The sequence below is a fragment of the Polypterus senegalus genome, chromosome 11 (genome assembly GCF_016835505.1).
Source record: "Polypterus senegalus isolate Bchr_013 chromosome 11, ASM1683550v1, whole genome shotgun sequence".
Lineage (NCBI taxonomy): Eukaryota > Metazoa > Chordata > Cladistia > Polypteriformes > Polypteridae > Polypterus > Polypterus senegalus.
Genome location: NC_053164.1, coordinates 167,352,574 through 167,378,479, shown reverse-complemented (window position 1 = coordinate 167,378,479; position 25,906 = coordinate 167,352,574). Strand labels below are relative to the sequence as shown.

The 25,906-nt window shown below is 37.9% G+C and overlaps 1 protein-coding gene across 6 annotated transcripts in view; it reads right to left on the bottom strand.

Annotated features, from left to right (window-relative positions):
• LOC120539703 (serine/threonine-protein kinase WNK1-like) overlaps positions 1-22,061 on the bottom strand; it is a 332,709-nt gene extending 310,648 nt beyond the window's left edge. For all 6 annotated transcript variants that reach the window (XM_039770078.1, XM_039770079.1, XM_039770080.1 and 3 more), the window contains exons 1-2: positions 20,819-22,061; positions 17,762-18,920 (exon numbers count right to left, since the gene is read on the bottom strand). In XM_039770078.1, the coding sequence (XP_039626012.1) occupies positions 17,762-18,562 (801 nt within the window). In that variant the 5' untranslated portion in view covers positions 18,563-18,920; positions 20,819-22,061. The remainder of the gene's footprint in view (positions 1-17,761; positions 18,921-20,818) is intronic.
• Between the last annotated feature and the right edge of the window lie 3,845 nt (positions 22,062-25,906).

Below are 25,906 nucleotides of genomic sequence, written 5' to 3'. Positions count from 1 at the left end.
ATTCAGACACCGCAAACACATGAGCTTAAACGTGCTCCATGACAAGTCAGATATAACAGTTCCGCTAGGAGCAGAGAGATAAAAGCAAACAATCAATTCCCAAACTGACAGGCTGCGCAAGGCTTATAAGTCGGCGGAGTACCGCGAGGCTTGTATTACGCGTTATAGTGCAAGGATAAGGAGCAATGTGTAGTCAGTGTTTCAGGGTTTGTGGTTTTCCCAGGGCGTCTGTCTCTATTTGGGGTGCGATCAGCCCTCCAGCTCACACCCTCCCCCTCAGCTTTATTCACATTCCTGTGAATCAAGCGACTCTCTGTACTAGGTTCATTTAGTCGTGATAATACATCTGCGTTGGCGTGTTCAGAACCTGGTCGGTGCTTTACTGTGAAACTGTAAGGTTGTAAACCCAGAAACCATCTCATTAGACGAGTTTGTATCTTTCTGTCGGTACAACCACTGGAGTGGAGCATGATCAGTTACCAAAGTGAAGTTTCGTCCCCACAAGTAATAGCGAAGCGCTTCCACAGCCCACTTAATTGCCAAGCATTCTTTCTCAATTGTAGAATAATTGCGTTCCCTAGGAAGTAATTTCCTACTCAAATATGTGATTGGATGTTCTTCTCCATCAAAAATTTGTGACAGGACTGCCCACACCAAATGCACTTGCGTCTGTTTGCAAGATAAAATCTTTTGTGAAATCCGGGTTCCTTAGAACCGGGTAAGAAGACAATGCTTTTTAAATCGTTGAAAGAACGTTCGCAATTTTCTGTCCACAGGACAGGTCGGTTTTTTCTGCCTCTAGTAAGTTCTGTAAGAGGAGCAGCTCTATGTGCAAAATTTGGAATGAATTTTCTGTAGTAACCAGCGAGTCCCAGAAAGGCGCGTACTTGTTTCTGTGTCTCAGGTCTCGGGTAAACAAGCATTTCTTCTATTTTCCTTAATTGTGGCCTAAGTAAACCCTTGCCCATAGAATAGCCTAAGTAATGAGTCTCGGACATGCCTAGTTTACATTTCTTAGGGTTAGCAGTAAGGCCAGCCTGTCTCAAGCTTTCAAGAACGGCTTGAAGCCGCTCTAAGTGTGTTTTCCAATCATTGCTAAAAATCACGACATCGTCAAGGTATGCCCCAGCATATTCAGAGTGAGGACGTAGGATCTGATCCATCATACGCTGAAAAGTTAGAGGTGCCCGTGAAGACCAAACGGAGTCTTGTAAATTCATAGAGTCCGTCAGGAGTCGCAAATGCCGTTTTCTCACAACTGCTAGCCTCTAAAGGCACCTGCCAATAGCCTTCGTGAGATCTAGCGTGGAGATATAGCTCGCCTGACCCAGTTTTTCCAACAGTTCATCGACACGGGGCATGGGATAAGCATCAATTTAGAGACCTTATTCAAGCGTCTGAAATCGATACAGAACCGAACCGAACCGTCTTGCTTTGGGACTAATACGACTGGGCTGCACCAGTCACTTTTACTTTCACGAATTACACCCAGTGTCAGCATCTTTTTACCTCTTCAAGACAATATTTCGCGCTTCCGGTATCCGGAACGGCCGCATCTGTACGCGAACATCAGGTGCAGTGGTAATTTTATGTTTTGTAATGTTAGTCTTGCCTGGTAAATCTGAAAAGACATCAGTGTTCCGTTCTATCAAAGATAACAGTTCTGTCTTTTGCGTGTCAGTAAGATCGTTACCAATGGTAACATCGGACTGAGAAACAGCAGCCAAGGAAGTGTTAACCTCTTGTCGGTCGTGCCATTCCTTCAAGAGGTTAATGTGTAAAATCTGGAATGGTTTGCGCCGCCGGTATTCTAACCTTGTAATTTACTGGACTCATACGCTCCTCAATAATGGCGGGCCCTGCCATTTAGCTAAGAATTTGTGTGGATCCGAGGGAACCAGTACCAAAACACGATCGCCAGGTTTGAACTCACGGAGCTTGCTGCCTATCGTAAAGACGCTTCTGAGTTTCCTGTTCTCGTTGTTGGTGTTCCACAGCAATAGAGGAAAGCATAGAAATTCTGTCTTGCAACGAAATTAGTCGATCTGCAAAGCTTGGACCTTAGCTGCTCTCTCGCTTCCTATCCATTCCTCACGCATCACATCCAGGATGCCTCGCCGCCTGCCGAATAACAACTCGAAGGGACTCAAGCCAGTGGACGCCTGTGGTGATTCTCGCACGCACAAAACAAACGGTAGGACAGTGTTCCATGTTGTGGGATCATTATGAGCAACTCGCCTGATCATCTGTTTCAATGTTTTGTTAAATCGCCGGTTAAACCATTCGTTTGAGGATGGTAAACAGTAGTACTCAATTTCTTAATAGCAAAGCTGTCACACAATTGTTTCATCACGAGAAGTGAAAGGTGTGCCCTGATCAGTTAAGATTTCTCTAGGGATACCAATACGAGTAAAAGTTTCACATAGTGCTTTGGCTACAGCCGAAGAGTTGGCCTTTTTCAGCGATCATTTCTGGATATCGTGTCGCATAATCAACCAACACCAGCAAATATTGGTACCCATCCTTAGTCTTAGGTAATGGTCCCACAATATCTAATCCCACACGCTGAAAGGGAACTTCCAATATGGGCATAGGACAAAGGGGAGCCCGAGGAGGCTTATAAGCAGAGACGATCTGGCAGTCTGGACATGAAGTACAAAATCGTTCAACATCTTTTCCCATATTAAGCCAATAAAATCGTTTTGATAACCGGTCTCTAGTTTTGTCGGCACCGAGGTGCCCCCCCAAGATGTGTGAATGTGCCAGATGCAAAACAGTTTCCCTATGTGCTTCAGGTACCACCAGTTGTTCAATAAATTCCCCCTCCAAATGATCTGAGATCACTCTGAAAAGGCAACCGTCCTTTTCTATAAAGTGTGGGGTTTTCACACCCCCGGAATTACGCTCTTGGTAATAAGAGTCATTAGCAGGGGGAGCCTGTTTAAATGCATATTCTAATGAGCTATCAGTATGCTGCAAACGCACAAAATCTGATTGTTCGTTAACACTCGGTTTGTGTTCGGGGGCGTTTGCAATCTGGGAAGATGTAGAAGGAGCAGCCCATTCTGGAAGATTGTCGGGGGTGACCTCCTCCGTCTCGCTGGAGAGATCGGGTTCAATATCTAAGTTGGGCTCTAGATTTTCCCGGCCGCTACCAGTTCTTCGTCTTGGATTTCTTCTTCTTCTCCCCACCAAGTTCATTAGTGGACTGGACTACTGGTCCCTTACATTTATTAATCAGTTTCGGAAAAAGGGCATTTCTCCGTCCTATGAGTAATGGCCAAGGGCACGAGTCGAAACGGCAGACCAAACCTTAAAGTGGCCCCTATAAGTTAAAGGAAGAAGTAAAGTCTGATAATCTTTAACATCACCATGTACACAGCGTATTTTTACAGTCTCACAGTCTCTAAGGCATTGTTCATTAAGACAGTCTCGTCTCACAATACAAAGGTCACTTCCGAATCTAACAATGCTGAGATTTCTCTGTCCCAATTTCACCGGGATCAACAAGCCATCTTTTCCATCCGGATATGTAATAGTTGAGCAACAAATCTCGCCAGTCCAATCCCATTGAATGAGCTGGAGACAGGCTACAATCTCTTGCCAAATGTCCGAGCTGATCACATCGGAAACATCTACGGTCGGCTCCGTTTCGAAATATCCTCTCGACGTCCACGCCGACGTGCTCTGTAGCCTCCACGGTCTTGTCGACCGCTGTTGCCGCTGTCTCCCCAGAAACAGGCGTCCCATCTACGACTGGATTTCCGGGTCCTACCTGACCCCATTAGATTTTCAGGTCCTGCAGCTTGTCGATCGAGCGGCGAGAATGTCCTGGACGCTCGTTCACAGGTTGCGCAGCACGAAATCCACCGCTCTTTCTCCAAGTGGACTGTGAACCCTCTAATCGTCTGGACATAATCGTTAATGATTTAATATCATGGCGTAGAAATTCATCTCGAAGAACTTCAGGTATGCCGGCCAGTAATATATTCACGACAACTGTTTCCATTACGTCTCCTTCAAACCAACAGTGCACTTTATGTATCAAATCTTGAATTTGCGCACGGATTGGGTCATCCATGTTTAGTTTCCAGTCTTTAAGTGCAAATGTTTTAGACTTCTGAAATAAGTCTTGGCGGCATCCATCTGTGCAACCACTCCTGGTACCACTTGTCACGCTTGGGTCACAGATTTGCACAGAGACACAGAAGGTCGTAGAAAAAGAAGGATTTTTATTCAGACACCGCAAACACATGAGCTTAAACGTGCTCCATGACAAGTCAGATATAACAGTTCCGCTAGGAGCAGAGAGAGATAAAAGCAAACAATCAATTCCCAAACTGACAGGCGCTGCGCAAGGCTTATAAGTCGGCGGAGTACCGCGAGGCTTGTATTACGCGTTATAGTGCAAGGATAAGGAGCAATGTGTAGTCAGTGTTTCAGGGTTTGTGGTTTTCCCAGGGCGTCTGTCTCTATTTGGGGTGCGATCAGCCCTCCAGCTCACAATATATATATATATATATATATATATATATATATATATATATATATATATATATATATAGGCAGAATACCCGCGCTTCAGCAGCGGAGAAGTAGTGTGTTAAAGAAGATATGAAAAAGAAAAGGAAAGATTTAAAAAATAACGTAACATGATTGTTAATGTAATTGTTTTGTCATTGATATGAGTGTTGTTGTCATATATCTATATCTATATCTATATCTATATATATATCTCAAAATACCCGCGCTTGGCAGTGGAGAAGTAAAAATAAAAGGAAACATTTTAATAATAACGTAACATGTACATATGTAAATACATGTGTACATATATACACACACACGCACACACACATATACTATGGGGTGCCAAACAGGCAAATACATTGATTTTGTGAATATATAAAGTCGCCGTCAGAATATATAAAGTCAAAACTTGAATATATAAAGTCAGCGCTTGAATATATAAAGCCAAAACCTGAATATATAAAGTCAGCGTCGGAATTTATAAAGTCATTCCTGATTATACTGTATAAAGTCAACATCGGAGTATATAAACTCACTCCTGAATATACAAAGTGAAAGTCAAAATCTATCGATTGAAACAACTCTGAACTGAACTAAGTTAACAAAAACATATTCAGAAAAATAAATTAAAAAAACACTGTTCGGTTAATGTTTTGAAAATGATGCATGTGCCCTGCCCAGGATTGGTTCCTGCCTTGCGCCCAGTGTTGGCTGGGATTGGCTCAAGCAGACCCCCGTGACCCTGTGGTCGGACTCAAGGGGTTGGGAAATGGATGGATATTCCAGCGTTGACTTTGTATATTTTGATGCTGACTTTATATATTCAGAAACAAGTTTTGACTTTATATATACCAACGCTGACTTTATATATTCAAGTTTTGACTTTATTTATTCCGACAGTGACTTTATATAATCAAGTTTTGACTTTATATAGTTAAATTTAGTCATCATTGCATAACTTTTTCTTTACCGTAGAAATTTAAAGACTAAATTCAACTTCCTTTCCTAACAAAGAGATTTCTGGCGACTAAATAGAACCTACTTATATCCAAATTCGAGCTATTGAGCTGTCGCCTGCCTGCCTGCCTGAATAAGTCACCCTCGCTTCGCTCTTACTTTTTTACCGTTCATTTAATCATGACTAGTGGCAGAAAAATTATAAAATGGAAGGAGGATTACACGGAGTATGGCTTTACCAAAACAATTATTGATGGTGAATCGATTATTCATAAAGCTTCAATTGGTGATCTGCTTTTCTGTGTTAACCTCATATTTTTTCATACTTCTTCTCAAGGGGGTGCGAGGGTAAAATGAATCGGGAAGTGCTGATCAATGTAATCGGTGTACCAGGAAATCATGCATTGACAGAAGTTCCCCTTTGCTTGGAATGCAAAGTGTGATTAAATGCGTGATTTTTTAAACGCGTTATGGAGCACATGCATCGAAGCTTCTCAGCTGTGCTTGTGCTAAGAAAAGGAAACATTTTAAAATAACGTAACACGATTGTCAATGTAACCTTTTGTAAGTAGTGCCTGGAGGATTCAGTGTGGAGAAACTCTAGAGACAGCGTGTGTATTAACTTGTGGATTTTTCTGTGAGTATTTGGTGGCAGCATCACAAAGTCGCTTCCGTAAGACTGCGTTAGCTGCAGAGCTCAGCTCAGAGCGAAATGAGGTGAATGGGAGGGGAGATGATGACGTGACTCCCCCACCCGCCTTAACGGTCAATCCCCCACAAACACAGTCTCTCAAGATTTGCATAAGCACAGCCCTTTACCTGCAATTTTAACTTAGTTACAAAGTGATCAAAACTCTCGTTTATATCCTGCGTCCTCTCATTAAACTTGTATCCCGCATTACCCGTGGGCATGACCAATGCCAGCCTTTCTATGAACTTAATTTAAACTTTAGGTTTACACCTTGCTTTGTTTCCGAAGTAGCAGCACTCATGAATATGGTTGTATGTGTCACTCGCTCGCTTCTTATTGTTGTTTCGCTGCCTTCTCAATTATATAATGCATGTTTTCTTCAGCGCTTTTGGAGCTCTTCCTGGTTTTCTACGTACTGCGTTGACAGTCAGTTCACGTGATTACGTGGGAGGCGTGATGGGGTCACATGAAACTCCGCCCCCCACAGCTTTCGAGCTCAACTCCATTACAGTATATGGAGAAAAATAGCTTCCAGTTATGATCATTACGCGTAGAATTTTGAAATGAAACCTGCCCAACTTTTGTAAGGAAGCTGTAAGGAATGAGCCCGCCAAAATTCAGCCTTCTACCTACATGGGAAGTTGGAGAATTAGTGATGAGTCAGCAGTAAGTGAGTCAGTGAGTACTTTGCCTTTTATTAGTATGCACTCATAACAGTAAAAAAAAACAATTACATTGACAATCATGTTACGTTATTTTCAAAATGTTTCCTTTTCTTTTTCATTACTTCTTTAACAGACTACTTCTCCCTTGCAAAGCACGGGTATTTTGCTAGTATTAAACAAAATATAAAAACACTTAATAACACTGAGAAAACGTTGAACAAAAGAAAAGTAACATTGCAAGAATTCACGCTATAGCCATATGAACCACTCGCTGTAAACACTATTTTTAAATGAGTTTCAAGCACATGGAAAAAATGAACATTTGAAAAATCTGTAATTTAATAAACAACCAAGATAAGTAACATTGCACGAGTCGAGTTCTGGCATGAAGGAAGTGAGGAGGAACTGGGTGGTGAGGAGATTACAGTTTTGAGGTAAAGTCTGTGACGATGCGGGTTCGCTGCATGCTCCCATCTCGCTTCCGGGAGCCCGTAAACCTGTCACCGTCGGTAATGTTACCTATGAGCACGACAGTGAGGCACTACAATGGAGCAATTAGATGATGCAAAATGTGCTAAGTGCTTTTATTAAAATCAACAAAACAACAATCAAAAACAATGTCCACATTAAATAAAGTGCAGTGCTTTTAGAATCCTTCAATAAAAAACTAATCCCATAAAAACAGAAGTGAAGTGGAGGTTAAAAACCAATAGAAAAAAAGTCATTAAATACAACAAGGTTAAAACAATGCTCGAAGTAGTCTCTTTAAAAACAAGCCCGGTGCATTCTTTAACTGCCTTACGGGGCCAACCGTCGTCCTTCTGGTCACTCCAGCTCCTTGATCGCTCAGCTGGAGCGACCGCTTCCTTCTGCCCCACTGAGTGTCGGCCAAAACACCCCTGCTTGGGCTCACTGACCAGCTGCCTGCCTGAGAGCACGCTCGTTCGCTCGCTCGTTCGTTCGTTCACACCGGTTCTTTCCACATTGCTTCCTGCTTACTTACTCACTCTGTAACCTATGTCTTTCTTTTCTTTTTTCCTCCCTTTAGCGGCCTCGTGCTGTAGTAATCAACCACAACGCCCCCTCGCTAAGCTGAAAGCATGACGATTTATTTAAAACTGTCCTCTTGACGTGAGCTGTGGACCCGCTATACCACAGCTAGTCCTTCTGCGCGATGCACATCTGACCAAGAACAATGTACTGTACAGGGAGAGACTGAACACGTGCGTAAATCACCAGTGCATACGAACCGGAAGGGAAACGAAATAGAGCACAAAGAGTTCACAGCGAATGCACAGGGAGAGACTGAACACGTGCGGAAATCATCGGCACATACGAACCAGAAGGGAAACTGGCTTGTTCGTCACTCGAGTGTGTGGTCGTGAACAGATGCAAAAGTTTGGCAAATTTTTTGGTCATAACCCGATTTGTAAGTGGTCCGAGACGATCTTGACCCGAGGTTCCATAGTGTATATACATACACTAGCTATCCCCCGCGGCTCCGCCTGCATAGTAGTGAAACAGGACAGTGAGGAGGGCCTTGCCCAGCTCCCCACATTCCACTTTCCCCGCCTTTCGGCCCACAGCCTGTGTCTCGGATTAGCACGAATATATTGCTCCTGTAAGCGAACTATGATTTTTAGCATGATGAGAGAAGTTCCAAAATCAACCAGCACGTTCAAGCAGATTATAGAAAAAAACCCAATCTAAATCCGTTAAGTAGTTTTCGCGTTCACTAGCTAAGAGGAGGTAAGGAACTCCCAAGGCTGGTGCGTGAGAAGGGACATCACACCATCTCCCCTGTGATCTCCTTTTTTCCCCCCAGTTAGTAATTCCCATAAATTTTAATGACCAAATATTCTGCACACATCATTTGGTAACACTCTCTCTTACTTGTTGTAAAAATAGTAAACATCATTTTTTTCAAATCACAATTTTATACTTATGTTAAATTTGTTACTTAGGAGTTATTTTTTTTTCATTATTTATGATTGGTTAAGGTCATATGCACAGGATGTCACCTTCTTGTGGCCATAGCTCTTGACTGGAACATGCAGCTGCAGAATATGGTACTTCACTGTTCAGTTGCACAAAGTAAATTATTTACCGAAAGACCTCTAGAACTTTTAAGTATTATTTGGATGGAATTAATTTTTACACCTGGAAGTGGTATAAACTTATTCCTGCTCCTTATAGTTAAATGCAGATGTACCCTCAGTTCAGGGTACATTAACAACTCCTATTGATAAGCCCAATGTGTCTAATTGCACATTCAACAGGAAAAGCCCTGCACCCAGCCCCTTTTCTGTATAAATTGTGTACATTTGGGATCTGATGAACCTCTGAGGGGATATCTCGACCACCCACCTCCTCATCTACCTTTATACAACACATACAGAAAACCCCCAATTTTAGTCCCATTCGAATTGCACATAGGACAGATTTACTGACATGTTGATTCACACGCCAATGACATTGGATCATTCTTTAACATACATTTTATACAAGGTGAACATTTCCATAATTTTTGCTGAAATGTGATGGCACAGTTTGTGAAAATTTACTGATACAAGGGATTTTGACAGGACTAAAACTACAGAGGTACTTTAGTAACAATTACTATACCCCACCTCCTGTTGTAAAACTATTCCTGTCCAAATAAACTCAACTAAACTTTGTTAAACTGAAGATTAAAACAGACTTAAGTATACTTTGTGTGCTAGTAAAATAGAAATTCAGGAAACTTATGGACTGTTTAGTAAATTTGCATTCAGGTTCATTTTTTTTACTCAACAAATTGACAGCTGTAAATTTGTGTCAGTACTGAGAAATTTAAAGAAACACACGATCACCAGTTCTTTAACATGTTTACAGTAGGTGGACTGTCTTTATTATTTGTCAGAATCAGGTCAAATCAGTGACACACTCAAATGGATTACAAACAATGCTAAGGATAACTTGAGCATTATGAAAATCGCCTGTAGAAGGCTGCCACCTCTCTAACTCTGACAAGAACGACAATCCAGTAGAAAAATTAGGACTTTGTAGGATGCCTTTCTCTATGATGACACAATTCAATTAGACATTCTTTTATAGTTGTTCAGAAATGTTGTTTGGTTTTGACAGTAGTATATGGTAAGCAGGTATGTTCAGTGGCAAATAATAATAGTTATTGTTATTCTCAAACCCATTCCTCCAATTCAGGAAAAAAAAGCAGAGAATTCCCAAGAGATCATACAAACCCCACACAGACAATCAGGTGCTGCATATAAACTTAGTATATTGGATCAGTAAAGAGACAGTGCTAATTTGACTGCACTGCTGTGTGACCCATGCTACGAATGTGTTAATTATATTTTATCTCAAATTTCTTACACCATTTCAACTTACAGCCTAATGTTGACTGCTCAACTCTGTTAAAGCTGCAGAAAATTGTACTCTAACAGGAAAAAGAGCGTGAATGAATTAAAAAATGAAACATTTTTATTTCAGCCTATTTTTGTCCTCTGTTTTTTAATTACTGATGCAATATTTCCCCAGGAAGTCTGTTTTTGCCTAAAACACAAATGGAAATCTCTTCATTAAAAATAAATTTTAAAGTTACTATAAAATGTAACTTTACCTACTATTTCATAAACTACTGTAAACATCAGAAAGAACTGTGACATTAAGAAAGCACCTGAAATGTTAAAATCAAAGTGCTTTTTAAACTATAGGATTTTGAACCTCTCCTACCAAAGCACTTTCATTCCCCCTGCAGGCTGAAATTTCCCTTTGTGTTAAATTTAAGGGGAAGAATTATTCCAATTTCAAAAACTAATTTCAAGACCCAAGTAATAAAGACATCATAGTCTGTTTACACAAAAATGCAACGTGCACTTTTGGCATTTATGCAAAGCCTTTAAGTGTGTTAGTGATCTGTTTGTGCGTTACTTTTCTGAACAACTGTTTACAAAAGACCACCTTAGTGTTTTTTTTTTTACTTGAACGTTTATTTAATGTTTAATATTTTCAAAGAAACAGCACAAAATAAAACTGGCTCACAGGAAAAAATAATTGCTGACTCCTGGTTGCAAAAAACATTTTAACCTGTAGAAAAAAGAAAAAAAAAATAACACCTCTACTTCAAATGCACCAGTTTATATGTTACAGATTTACAGGCTGCAAATCTTCAAGGCTTTCATGTATCTTGTGGTTTTCTGTTCCCATGTACTACAAAGCCAAATAATTTCCAGACACCATTCTGGCTATCCTGTTTGTCAGTTAAGTGTGTTGGTGAAAGCTCCAATGCTGCTGAAGCAGCTATATTATTAACACCTGAGAGAGGGTGGAAACAGACTACAGAGCCAGCCATGCCAATGGTCAAAAGACAACTGGAAGTAAACTTAGTCTGTAGAATCGATACCATGAAAAATTAGTTATGAATATTAAAATTGATACTTATCAATATTTTGATACTTTAATGACCCTAATATATATGGGTGTATATATTTACAAACACACAAATGTATAGGCACATTTACAAACACAAAAATGAAACAATAACAATGTCATTTATGTGGCAATTGCAATTTCAAAACAATTAGGCCTGTACATAGAAGAAAAATAGAACAAAGTACGCAGTAGCCTTAATTACAACTTGTAATTCTTACTGTACACTTCTAGCAATCGGGGCCCACCCTCCACTGCAAACTATGTTATACTTCCTTCTATTGGACTGAGATTTAAATCTATTGAAGCATATCATAGAAGTGCACAATATAAATGAAAATAGTAAATCAATTAGGCTACCATGTTTTCTCTTTAGAATGTATCTACATAAAGATGCAATGTGTATAAACTACCTACAAAACTGCAACTGCCAATTTTTCAATATTCAATATTAAAAATAGACTGATTAAAAGCCAAAACTCAAAATATCAACCAAATACCATAGAAGAATCAGGTATAATCACTCTAGCTCTCTACGGGATTTCAAATATTAACATATTAACACTTTTAAACCAAAAATCCAAATAAACAGCACAACAGCTACTGTGGCTTCAAACTGTAATTCTTACTGTATATTTCTTGTATGCTGAACACTTCAACCGCAAAGTGTCTCATACTCTCCATTTCTGGAAAGAGATTTAAATTTAATGTTCAACAAGCCAACAAATTTTTTAAAATATGTGAAATATAAACTAAACTCTGAAATCAATAATAAGGCTGCTTTACTAGTTTGCTACTTAAAAGTTGTTGACCACACTAACCAGTGCACATCACTGTATATTTCAAATACTAAAACAACCAAAAATTACATCATGACAACAGATGCATAGTAAGCAAGTAATGAAAATCACCTCTAAATGTCAGCTGACAAATGTAATGTGTAGTCATCTGTATACAATATAATTTGAGACAGCAAAGACTTCAGGGGAGAGAAAAATATACAGTTATGCATTGACAGATGAAAGGTTTTTAAATCACATTGACATTAGGGAAGTACAATCTGCACATATCCTGCATGCATAAAATTTTTTTTAAAAACTCAAACCACTGTTAATATGTTGTCTCTAAACAGCAAAGTAAAAAACCAATGAAAAAGCTATAGTAAAATTCTCAAGTCTGCAATGCACACTCGTGAGTACAGAAAGACAAAAAAATGCAGTCAGGTGTTGAACTAATTATATTTTGCAAATTCTTATTCAGTTAAAATATGTGTTTAGGAATACAGCATGCATGTCATCACATATGCTGTATTCCACTTTTTTTTTTCTTGGTAAAAGAACACAGCCCTTGATGCAACCAATTCTTTAGTGTCACCTGCTACATTGTGAACAGTGGGCCCTATACGAACTCATACTTATTCTCATTGTGGCAAAATTAAGCTTAAGGGAAAAAGCTGCAAATACGCTGATCACAATTGAGAATGTGCACCCTCTTGCCAGAGATGAAACATTCATGTATGCATAATGTCTGCCCTGGAATTCACTAAGTTGTCCTTGTGTGTAAACAAGCAAAAACAAAGTAAACTACAGCTACAGGCTATACAGGCTTCCCCATGCATTATGATACTAATGTAGCCCTGAAAACCCTTTTAAAAAATGTATTTTAATAATGCTAACATATAACTGACATTAATTTAAATCGAAACATTTTAAGCATTCCCTGGACCCAAAAATTAACCTTTATTTCAAGTAAAACCGAAGTACACAAAAAAGGGCAGAATTAATTTAACAATATCATCAATATGGACCCTAATAAGCCATTGTCCCCTCATTAAATACTGTCTAAGAACGACATTTACAGTAGCTACACTTCATTACATCAAGTTTTACATTCAAGGGAACGTCCTTCCGATTTTTGTTAGGTGTTTCCAATTATTTCATGACCCTTTTGGAGCCATGATGCTTAAGACACTGCAAGAAGACACATTTACATGTGTGAGTAGTTGAGTGAACCACAGGACATGAACACAAAAGCACAACCCCTGATGTGTGCAAGTGCAGTTCTGCCCTATTCCTCCTACTGATGTGGGGACAGTCTCTGAATCGAACATTAGGTGTAAGAATAACCGAGACTGGGATGATGTAACATCAGCAACTGGCCCCACTTTAAACTTCAAGCCACACTCTGAGCCCCATTAGTTGAAGCAGGGTGTACTCAATATAACTTGGATGTTAGTTAGTGCTAGCAAAATCATCCTTGACTCTGTCTTCACATACATCAAAATTCAACTTCATTGTAGGTTGTATGACGTAAAAGATAACTAAATGACTTACTTTGTATATGCACATTTTTGGGATGCAGTGGAAGCCAACATACAAATTTATACAGATACACACAAGCATCAATCACCTAAATTAACAATTAAAGCTGTGACTTGGCCCAGTGCAAGTAGCTATGTGAAGGTGAATTAGTGTGTCCTGCCCGGACACCCCACCTACATTTGGCTTCTAGTTTGCATCTTGAACTGCCTGGATAAGTTCCACCACTCAACAACATTGATTAGAACAAAAAAAAAAATCAATACCTGAATTATTTACTAATATTTTTTGTTCACAAAGAAGAGATTCAAAACAGAGATCCCTTATAATGTAAAGATTTCTATTTTCAAAAAGTGAAGTTTTAGCTATCATGACTACAAGCATGAATTAGTGCTGGGCGGTATATTGGTTCATACCGAAAACCGTTTTTTATTTTTGTTACGATATGGATTTTTCTTATACCGCAACACCGGTTTAAATTGCCTAAACGTTCGGAACGTGGCGCAGCGGGAAACTGTTTAAAGAGGGACCTTTTTCACTGCTACACCGCTGCAAACACATGCAATGGAGTACATGCGTTAGTGGAAGTATTGCGTGGTGAAAATGGACAAAGAGCATTCCAAAAATGAAGCTGTAGCAGACGATAAAATTGAACATGATGACACAGAAGAATTTTTGCCAAAAAAGGAGTCACGTCCGTTGCCTGGAGGTCGGATGTGGACCATTATGTTCAAATCTGTAAATACTGTTTCAAAACTACTGGATAATACTGTAAGCCAAGTTGTACTTGTTTTATTTTTTTTTCAATACTGTATAATGTACCTGGGTACTGTGTAATAGTGTGACGACATGTTGACTTTATTCTTGACATTTCCACTTTAATCTCGATGCTTATGACGAAAATAAAGTCGACATGTAATTTCTCATTAAGTAGAACATCGTAAACTAAACTTCATCTTAAAATGATTATTAATTTACTAGATTTTCTCAAACCCCGTCATAACTTAATAAAGCAAATTAAATGATTTGCGTTAAGTGTCCCCCAAGCCATGTTAATCGCTACGTACTTCTTAAACTGACTTCCTCTTACAAGAGGAAGCGCTGGCAGCACTCAGAATGCATTAATTTCATGATATTCCTGCTCCCTGAACATTTAGAATGCTAAGATAAATACTTGATATAATTTTCATGATGAAATGCATTAAAGCATGTATTAATCATGTGGGGGCACAGTGGCGTGAAGGTTGCACTGCTGCCTCGCAGCAAGGGGTTCTCGGGAGTTCCATGACTTGAATTTGCATGTTTTTCTGGTGGGTTTACTCAGTGTGCTTCAGTTTCCTTTCAAAGTCATCTAGGATGTGGGGTTTTGTTATGCTATATTGACCCTGCTAGTGTATGTAGTGTTTGTACTAGCAGTACTGTGCATGTATAATACCTGCTTTAATGCATTTCATCCTGAAAATGATATCAACTATATATATTAGCATTCTACATTTTCAGAGAGCAGGAATATCATGAAGTGAATGTATTATGTGCGGTGACCGCTGCCTGCGCCTCCTCTTAATGTAGAGGAAGTCAGTTTAAGAAGCGCGTAGCGATTAACAACTGGGTCAGGGAAAACTTAACACAAAGCATTTAATGTGCTACATTAATTTATGATGGGGTTTGAGAAAATCTAGTAAATTAAACATTGATTTTAGGATGAAGTTTAGTTTACGAAATTCTACTTTAATTATAAAATAAACTATGAGAATAAAGTGGAAATGTCAACTTTAATCTCGACATAAGCATCGAGATTAAATTGGAAATGTCAAGAATAAAGTCAACATGTCGACTTTATTCTCGACATATGGTATTTTTTTTCTTCACTGTGTCCGTATTTTTTTTTTCTTCACCGTGGCCCTAATACGATTCCGTAGGGCTATTCCACAAATAGCATCATAAATGCAAGTTGCATTTTTATTATTTATTTATACAGCTTAGCTTGAAGCAAGGTCCATATTAATGCAATTTGCCTAAATGATGGTTCAGGTGGTAAAGCTCTCATCACCAAGTTGCACTTGTTTTATTTTATTTTTATTTGGTGAATACAGTGTAATGCACCTGGGCTTGAAGTCTTGAAGTAATAGTATTATTACTGGAAGTTGCAATATTATTTATTTTATTGTTATTATTTATTAATTTAAATATTATGCAGTTTAATGATGGGAAAGTTGTTTAAAAAGTCACTTTAACATGTCAGTGGACAGAGATTGCTAACATTAACAGAAAGTGTAGCTGGTTTACAAAAAATATTTACCATTTATTCCTTTTCTAAGACACGTTCAGTGCAATACAACTTTTGACAAGCACCTCTGTATATTTTACCAAGTCTAAATTCCTCTTTGGATGGTTAAAAATATGTTGTCAAAATTTTAGTTTAAGTTGTTTGCAAAATTTGTTCAATAAAAAGGTTCTATATTTTGACTGCAACTGTCATGCAATGTGATTCCATCTCTTCATTAGTGCCACCCCCTTGAAAACTATAATTTTATGGAGCCGAGAAAACCTGTATTAATACTTGTGTACACATTAAAATTTTTTTTTACAATGTACAATTCTCACAACAGTGAAATAGGTTATTCTTAGCCGGTCTACTGCAATAACTGCAGTGGAAAATGTGGTTAACATTCACTCATGCATGGGAAAAAAATACTGTCAAATACCGTGACACCAGTATAATTTTAAAAAATACCGTGATATAGAATTTTGGTCATACCGCCCAGCACTAGCATGAATACACTGACTTTCCCAAAGGATTACATGTATTCTGGAAAATGCAACATATACAGATCCTGTATGTGAAATAGTATTAATAAAAATGTAAATATTTTCATGTTGCACAATACGCACTAGAGCCACATCATTTGCTGTACTGCAACAGATGAATAGTAGACAAGAAGGGGCTGCTAAAAACTAACAAGACTACAAAATCAGTTCCTTTTCAGGTTTGTCATTTATAGTCAGTTTGAAGAATACATTGTCAAACTTTCTAACTACACTCGTTATTTATTATCAGTCTGGAAATATTAGTAAAAGTCTTCCAGTTTAGATCTGCAACTAGATTTACATGTGTGCTTGTTTCTTTAAGCCATTGGTATACAACTGGCCTCTGCTTTCCTATAACATCCCCTGGATGAGACGGAAAGTAACCTATTTTTGTATAAACCAGTTTTAGCAGTCATTACTTACTTTTGCTGCCAGAACATAAGCTTTTGACAAGACAGAGACTTGAATAGCAAGGTCACTCAAAGAAAAAAGGCGCAAAAGAAAACTGACAATATATAGACAAGCTAGAACAAATATAATAGTAAAAGTGCTTACGCAAGATTTGGTTTAAGGTATTTTATTGTCCTAAAGAATTCAATCATTTGCATAGAAATGATGCATCTATTCTCTGTATATTTTTTTTTTATATTTCAGTTCACAAAAATGAATTTCTTCCTTTCAACCTGCTACTGGAAAAACAAAACATAGCCATTTTTAATAGTTCTTATACTAACTAAAAGATTTACGTATTTAAAACAATGTTTCCTTTAATTTCATAAGCATACTTTAAAACCAAAAAATTAAAATTAAAATAGGATAATCACTACATTGTTTTGGGAGAGACATCAACTTTTCTAAAATTGAATAAGGAATGAAAAGAAAACTTACTTTAAAGCTTAAACCCCACTATAGACAAGCAAACACACAAAGCATTTTTATCTTTTAGATTTAAAGCCCATAATAAATACATGTGTGAAACAGTTTACAAGATTCTGTATTGCTTTCTTCAGTTATGAAAAAAAATAAACCACACCTGTCAAACCTGTCACTGATGACTAAGCAACTAGACTTCCTCTAATTTACACAATCACAGCCACAAGCAAATTCATCTGGACTTGTCATTCTACAAATGAGCTCCAGGCTGATTACAATCATGTGAAAGAATTTTGAGAATTCATTCTCTTCTTAAATCTCACAATCTGTATATTATTCATAGACTTTCAGTCAACACAAGTTTCACAAAATTTTGTGGAATTTCACATTAGACCAAAAGATGTAAAGTCACAACACTAAGCATCAATAGCCAAGTGGGAAAAGATGAAGTGAACAAACCCATTTTGAATTTAAGTAAAATAAAAGTTTACCTGCAACTCACACCATGCAACCTCCACAGTTGTTTCAGTATCCAGGCCCTTATAGACTGTTTTAAAGGAGCCTCTGCCAATCTCAATGTCAAACTTAAGAAAGCGACCATCAGGAGATGTCCCCACTGCTTTGGTCTCAACCTCCTCATTTTCTTCCTGTTGCTTCTTCTCTGCTGCACGAATCTCTGCCTCTGCCTTCTGCTCAGCATCTTCATCACTTTGGATACTGGTTTCAGTCTTTTCTTCTTCAAACTCCTTCCCCTTTAGATTGTTTTCAAGACCTATGGTGCTACTTACAATGCCATCCACTCCAGATTGGTCAACAAAGTCAAATACTTCACTACCTACTAGGGGTGATAACTCTTTTATTTTGGTGTCACAAATGCCCAGCACTACTGGTCTCAGTTCTTTCAGTTGCCCATCACCATCAATAGATACTCCCAGTTGCGACTCGTTAGGCAATTCAATTGCAGGTGGCAAAACAATTGTGGTGCCAAAACTAGTGTCTATATGGAAGGATAAATAAGAGTCAGAATCAGGTGGAGAAGCCAATAAAAAAGACTTGCTGGGCAGATCCAGGGCTGTGGCATTAGAGTCACAAATAACACTCCGTCTAAAGAAGCGATGCTCTGCAGTTTTACTGTCCTTATCCATAGTATGTCTACGCCTTCTGACAGTTTCTTCATCTTTCTCCTTAAAATGACCACCTGCCAACCTGTCTCCCAATGAAGTATCCGAACTGGAACCTGTACCATTCTTCGGGGGAGACAAAAATGTTACAATGTCTTGATTTTCTGACATTTTTTTTGATGTTTTAATCCTTACAAAAATATAATTGTAAAGTTTTCTTCCAATGTCTCCTTTAAGTAATTCTGTAAGTCAAGGCTGGAGGAATAATAACTTATAGGACCAGATCCCTGGAACAGTGATGTCTTTTTATAATCAAGAGTAAAACACTGTTACAGAAGAGTAACCGTAAATTAGGATAACTGTAAACTATCCAAAGCAATCCATCCATTCTTCCGTGTAACAAAGACAGCTCTCAATAAGCAATTACAAATATATATATATATATCTCAACATGGACGTACTAGCTTCATATTCTGCACAGAAAGTATGTATATGAATTCCAGACCTTGCTTCATTGAGGAAGAGTTTGCTGAAAAACAAAATGTAGAAATAAATGTTATCTACATAAATGCAGACAAAATAGTCCCTATAATGCAAAGACTGCATTCATACAATTTAGCATATTACAGTAATGCAAAAAAAACAAAGATCCACTTAAATTGCAATTTTATAGTCACAGACCATGCTGTGTTACAGAGGTTGGATATGAATAAAATACTTTTAATAGTTAATCATAATTTCTTCAAAAACTAAACTTGAGTAAGATCAGTTTATCCTTGTGAAATTGAGAATGAATGGCAAAAAGTGTTCTAAACATTCATAACCACAAGATGAAAAATAATCGTGAATTACCCTTGAGTGAGCTATTCAACATGCCTTACAAACTACAAATTGGAAAATGATTGTGCATGCATAGCAAGGTCATGGTGTTCTTCTGAAGTTGATTAACACTGGAATTATTTCTTCATTCATTTTGTGTTCTGGGCAGCAGGGGAAAGGCTTTAAGCAAGGAAACATCCCTGAACATTTAGTACACCAGTCCATATAAACACACAAATCTACTCAAACTAGCTACCATATTATATGACAATTCAATTTGGCAATCAACTGCACAGTACTCACAGCACAGAATTTAACCATGTCCCTAACTAACTTAGGAGATGGACGTTTTATCCAGCTTACCCATATTTTGTTCTAGGTATGATGGGAAGTCAAACTGGTCAAGCACATTGAACTCACGTAAGAGTAAGAAAAAATGAGAATACTGATGACGATCATAAGTTGGACTATATTAGGGTCAAAGCTCAAAATGTACAGTCAAAATTTTAATTTATATCATTTTACAATACTTATTAAAAATACATTGCACAGTACAGATTTTAATTTCATAATTCAAACTGACATAATTAAAACCACTAGCAGAGACTGTGTAAACGTGGAACGTACCCACTGATGATACCGAGACATGTTTCGAACGAAGGAAAAAAAAAACCGACGTAAAACTAACTCTTAAAAGAAAACGACTTACAATTTTGGAGCTTTTAAAATATTCTGGATTTGGTTAAAGGGTTTATAAATACTACTTTTCATGTTTATGCCAACAAAATTATACTGTTATAAGTTTTGACCTGAAACGACAATCAAAAAAAAAAAATCAGCAGTATTTGCTAACTTTGTAATCTGAGCTAAGCACTCCCCCCACCAAGAAGTCTCAACTTTCTCAGCCTAGAGAGGCCTTCAACCAAAATTAACATGCTTGGACACCATGAGGTATGGAATGATATTTTCAAGACAAAAGAGGACTTGAATAGCAGGTTTGGAAACTGCCTATAAATCTATGTGTAAGCTCTTTAAAAGATACAACTTCTCTCTCACCACGACCTTATTATTAACAATACTCTTCCTGTCGCTTTGTGGATGTTACGTGCCCGCCTCATCCGGCAGTCTGGCCTATTTTTTCTCCCATACTCTGCTCAACGCAGTTATCCTGACAAACGTTAAACTGATGACACATGGGAACTCACTGTGTCGCAAAAATATCAGGAATAAAGCCGATCTACTGGGTAAACACTGTGCTCACAAGAGAGTTACTATGAAACCGCACAATTCTTTCCATCTTCTGTCCAAACTTGGAGAAGTAAGATGATGGGACGCATGCTGCAATTCTATCAGACTGAATTTCGCCAAGCTCCCTGACTCATGACAAACACCTCAAAAGAAATAAAAATAAGGCAAAGTTTTTTTAAGTAAATATATAAAACCGACTGCACTAGTTACTTACAGCTCTGGGACAGTCTGCAAGTAAACCGACCCCACCCCCAATCAAACCACGCGGCGAAATTATTTTGCTATTATCCCTACCCCCACCTAATCTTTTAACCTACGCATACTACCTTAACAAAAATATTAACAAAAGTAAATTCATACTTTTCAATTTGGCATCCTCCATGGGACCAAGGACTCAATCTGGATGACATCCAACGTTCACCGGGATCTTCCCCATTATCAGTACCAAGAATAACAGAGAAAAGTTGTACTTGGTGCAGGCTACTCTTTCAGTGGCACTGACAGGAGTATCTCCATTATGCAGTTCATTAAAAAATCCAAGCCTTTCAAAAACATATCCACAAACACATCGAACAACGAAATGGAAAAAACATATATGTTACGAAGTTGTCTTTCGTCTGAATCGATCCACAATCGAACCGCTTTATTCCACTTAGTCCCAAGTACGTAACATTGCAAAATAAACAAACATTAGCGATTGTCCGTTTGCACGGACACTTCAAATTAGTAAACCGAACTTTGGGCAGATTCTTTTAAGTCCAGAGAAAATCACATCATCCTAACATTTGGAAGTCCGATGCAGACAACTGTAACCGGCCAGGCGATTCTGCTTTGTCTCTGATCGAAAATAGAAGATCTTGTAAGTCCGCGATTCAGTCATTGCAGGGAATGGACAGGTGTGCCAGTCCAAGACGCCTGAAGCTTGTCAACTGTTGGTGTTATTAAACGATATCCATGCCATTCATCTCAAAAAAAAGTTGCGCTTTAGTCGTCTTCTTCCTGAATCCCGAGGCCTTCTTTCTGGGCCTGGTTGGGCGGATTGGGTCCTTTCCTGGGTCTTAAGGTAAACTATGAGCACGTACGAAGGAAAATCTGGGTTGGGGTGGATAACAGGGATTACAAAATAAACCCCAAGGTTTTCACTTTTAAATTCGGGAGAAGGGTCGAAACCCCTCCACCCCTTCGTCAAATTAAAACAAGCGCTTCCATATTTTGAAGAGAAAAAACAAAATAAAATAAATTGACAGCTAGGACACGATCTCCGGCTGCCCCTGCTAGTGTCGAATCAATACGATGTCCGCTCAAATGTATTCACAAGGTTGCAAGCAACGACTCGAAATAACTAACAAAAAATTAACAATATAATATATTAAATACTTAATATAATCTATTGTACAATACGAGTTTACGTTTACGTCCAATGTACAAGAAGCAACTTATTGCAATAAATATTTCAAAATGAATGAAAAATGCCTAGAAATTACGCTCTTACGTAAATTAAATCGCCACATTCACTTATAATGGAAGAAAGACCTCAACTCGCTTATTTATCGCTTAGCTTCCAGTACTAAATGGCGACTTGAACTAAAACTCTCCTCCATCCTGACGCGAGGGTAACAGCTCTTTCTGCGGCTGCGCGAACGGGTGGGTTATAGGATATGTAGTTTTTCTATGCTTTCAATCACGATACTTTCTACTTGTTAATTTTGTACCTCCTACAACTCCCGTGAGTCATTTCCAAAAGAAGCGCGGTGCCGCGGAGATACCAAAAGGGACTGAGCGGTTTTAAGGAAGTGAGTACGGCTGTGGGTGAGGCCTTAACTGAAAAGGGTACATGTACTAACTAGTAAAATCTATAGTGTATTTCTTAAAATTTGTGCACTTTAAAATAATGTTCTCAAATTAAGATTTACTTCATCCTGTTGGTTATTGTGCACTTGTTAATTAGAAACGTCAATAATATGTAGCAATGAAGATTACATTGTGCATGAAGTATAAGTAACACATTCTGTCAACTTTTTAAATTTCACTAACAAAACCCTGTTATAGATAAAATAATACTTTGTTCAATGGGAAAAAGTGGATTAAAATTACAAATTTCATGCTTCTACAACCCCATACTCAGTTTAGTTGGAACGTACCCCACAAAGTCCCAATACATGTTATATAAAAAACCCTCAGCCATCCAACCATTTTCCAACCTGCTTAATCCAGTGCATGGTTGTGGTGGTCAGAGCTTGTCCTGGAAGCAAAGGACATAAAGCTCCAATCATTCCTAAACATCTCACTAGTCACTAACACGACACATTCTTGCATACCGTATTCACACTCCTTGCACAAGTCCATTAAAAAGTTAACCTAAACCTGCATAATCTTTCAGGTGTGCAAGGAAAACCACAGTACACAGAGAAAACTAACACAGATGGTACAGAGGCTGGGAATTTGAAAAATACTCACTTTAAAGGAGGCCAATTTAAATGTATCAGCTATTTTAAGCTGCATGTCTTTGGGATGTGTGTGGAAAACTGAAATATCCAGTCTAAATCAAGGAAGCTTATCCTTATGTTAGATATCATCCACTGGTGAGCCTTTATTTGAAAAGTGCTGGTTTCTGTATTATACAAAACTAGATAAAGCTCAGAGAAGAGTAACTAAACATATTACAGGACTAAGCGGTATAAACTAGGAAAAATCTATGTTCATTCAATGCCACTCCGTATAGACATCTTTGTTTAGATTTCCTTATCACCCTGCCACTGTACACTGGAATTCAATTCTTCTTCCCTTCAGTGGGTCCAAAAGGGATGCAAGTCAAGATTATATATCTAATGCATTGCTGCAGGTGTCGAAACAGTAGCACTGTTAGAGGGATGCTACCAACCAGTGTGTTAGGGGGAAAATATGTACTAGGGAGGTATTCACCCACAGTTTTTCCTTTATTCGAGCCTCCCCATCACGAAATGGAATATCAAGCCTTCAGACTTTGACACCTATCCACCCAATCTTTGTAATCATTATCATGGCATCTCTGCCATCCAACATTTAATACTATAGCATTCAATGGCATCAAAGAAGTTTCACAAACCATTTTTTTCCCAAAACAATAATACTGTTAATGCACAATACAGCTGTTTACCTGACTTGTGACACACATCTTATTATAATATTTTAATTATGTGTATTGTTTGGTACATGTTTTATTTTGCCTGTTTTCATATAATATTTATAGTTTTTTTCTTTATAGAACTGCGTATTGTTTGTATTGTTTATTCCCTTTATTCTGTTTAGAAATGTGTGTCTGCCACACTATGTTTTGGTACTCTGTATTGTGTGGTCTCTATGTGTTTATTGTTTCTTCATCAGTGGAATTAGCAAACAATACTTTTCTTTGTACTGTAAGTTATAATTAAATTAAAATTAATCAATTAATTAATTAATGAAATGTTCCCTACTTAAATTCAGTTTTGTTATTTGTAATACACTCTTCATAAGAAGGTTATTAAGAACCACAAGATTAAGTTAATCATAAAAATCCAACATTATTCCTTTTTTTAGTTGCAGGGTATGGTGATCTGGTTAACACTCTTAAAACAAACAGTGATTTTTATTCATTTGATTTATCTCTATACTACTGTGTACCTACCTCTTTAATTGTTAAAGCGTTTACTTAGTTATTTCCTCCCTGGACAGGATCTTCATTGTCTTTTTTAGCACACCACCTGTGTGTCATTAAGCTGAACGTTCAGCTTCCTCTCTTTTAGTTATACTGAGTGCATTCCATAATTTGACAATTGTAATTGTTTTCAGCAGTATTATTTTCCTTGTAAATGCTGCTCTAGTTTATTACAGTGTTTCTGAAATCTGATTTATGAATAAATCTTGTAACTGCTAATTTTCATTCCAAAAGTACTTACTGTAGATGCTAATTTGTCATAATTTTAATTGACTTTAACTGTTCTTGATTTTGCACCATACATTTTAAAGTAATTTAGAGTAACATAGATTTTATTGTTGTAATAGGATATATGGTGAACGTTTTGGGTTGTTTGATTGTACTTTCTCCTGATGGGAGGTTGAAATATTAAAGGGACAGTGGAACACTACAACATACAAATAATGGCTATTTGTTCCCCTGTGCTGAAAGGAGGCAATACACCTTTACAGTTGCTCCAACTTGGGTTCCCACAGGATTGCGTCAGAATTGTAGTTCAAGTTGACTATCCCATCAGTGTCTTTGGAACTGCTAGGGAAGTTGTATGGAGGTAGATTTCTGTTCCTTGGAGACAACATCTGGCTCTGTAGTGCTTCTAGATTATGTTCCTGGTATATCAGAATTATTAGTGGATTAAAAATGAAAATAAATGTCTTCTGGGCCCATGAAGTTCAAATTTAGGAGTGTAGTTTTGGCTAGAACTCGCCTGACATTAATTAGTAGGAGGTTAAAGGGGTAGAAGGTATGTATTTAGAAAAAATATGTAATGAAGGTTTTTTTTTCAGAGACCTGATCTGGTTTAGTTGTGTTCTGTGCTAGAGGTTTATGTGATTTCTTCAAAACCATCACAGGATGCAATTATGTTATCATGGTGTCATACAGAATGTTAAGTCTTATGGGGACCATTTTAAAGTAACAGTGGGAAATGATTTGAAGGTTACAGTACCTCTGATGTGTTTGTCAATTGTTTATACAGTTGGGAGGAAAATGACATGGAATGATTTCTCTGAAACTGCCTTTGACCCACTACTGGCTCCTTCCCTCCCAGTCTCCAGGGTGTATAGCCCAGAAGATCCAGTAAACAGCCAGCCGTTCAGTCCAGCACCTGAAGAGAGAACACTGGTGTGACTGGATTAGTGAATTCACTGTTTTTTCTTTCTTGTCAAGCAGTAATAAACAAAGAGTCTGCTGTTAGTCCCCAACACTATATATGCTTTGTTGTGTTTTCTATTACAATGACCTGGCCAGTAGGATTCTCCAGTCCTAGAGAACCTGTGGCGAATAGCTTTTACACAAATCTTTTGATTGTTACTTATTCATTCTTCTCAACTTTATTATCTTACTTTTAACTTATTTATTTCTTAATATTTTCATCCAATAGCTAATCTGCAACATTCTGTCTCAAGTGTCAGCAACAAAGGATCCCATAGAGAAATAGCTATTTAATTTTCATTTTAATCTCTTGTTGTTAATTATAAAATGCCTAACTAAAAAAAATAGAACTAGGTGAGCAAAAACAAGTATATTGCAATGAACAAAACTTTTTTTTCTATAGATTTGCTTAAGTGTTCAAGAAGCAAAATGTTCTTGCAAGATTTATTTTATTCTTCTTCTTCTTTCAGCTGCTCCTGTTGGGGGTCGCCATAGTGGATCATCTTATTCCATATCTTTCTGTCCTCTGCATCTTGTTCTGTTACACCCATCACCTGCATGTCCTCACTCACGTCATCCATAAA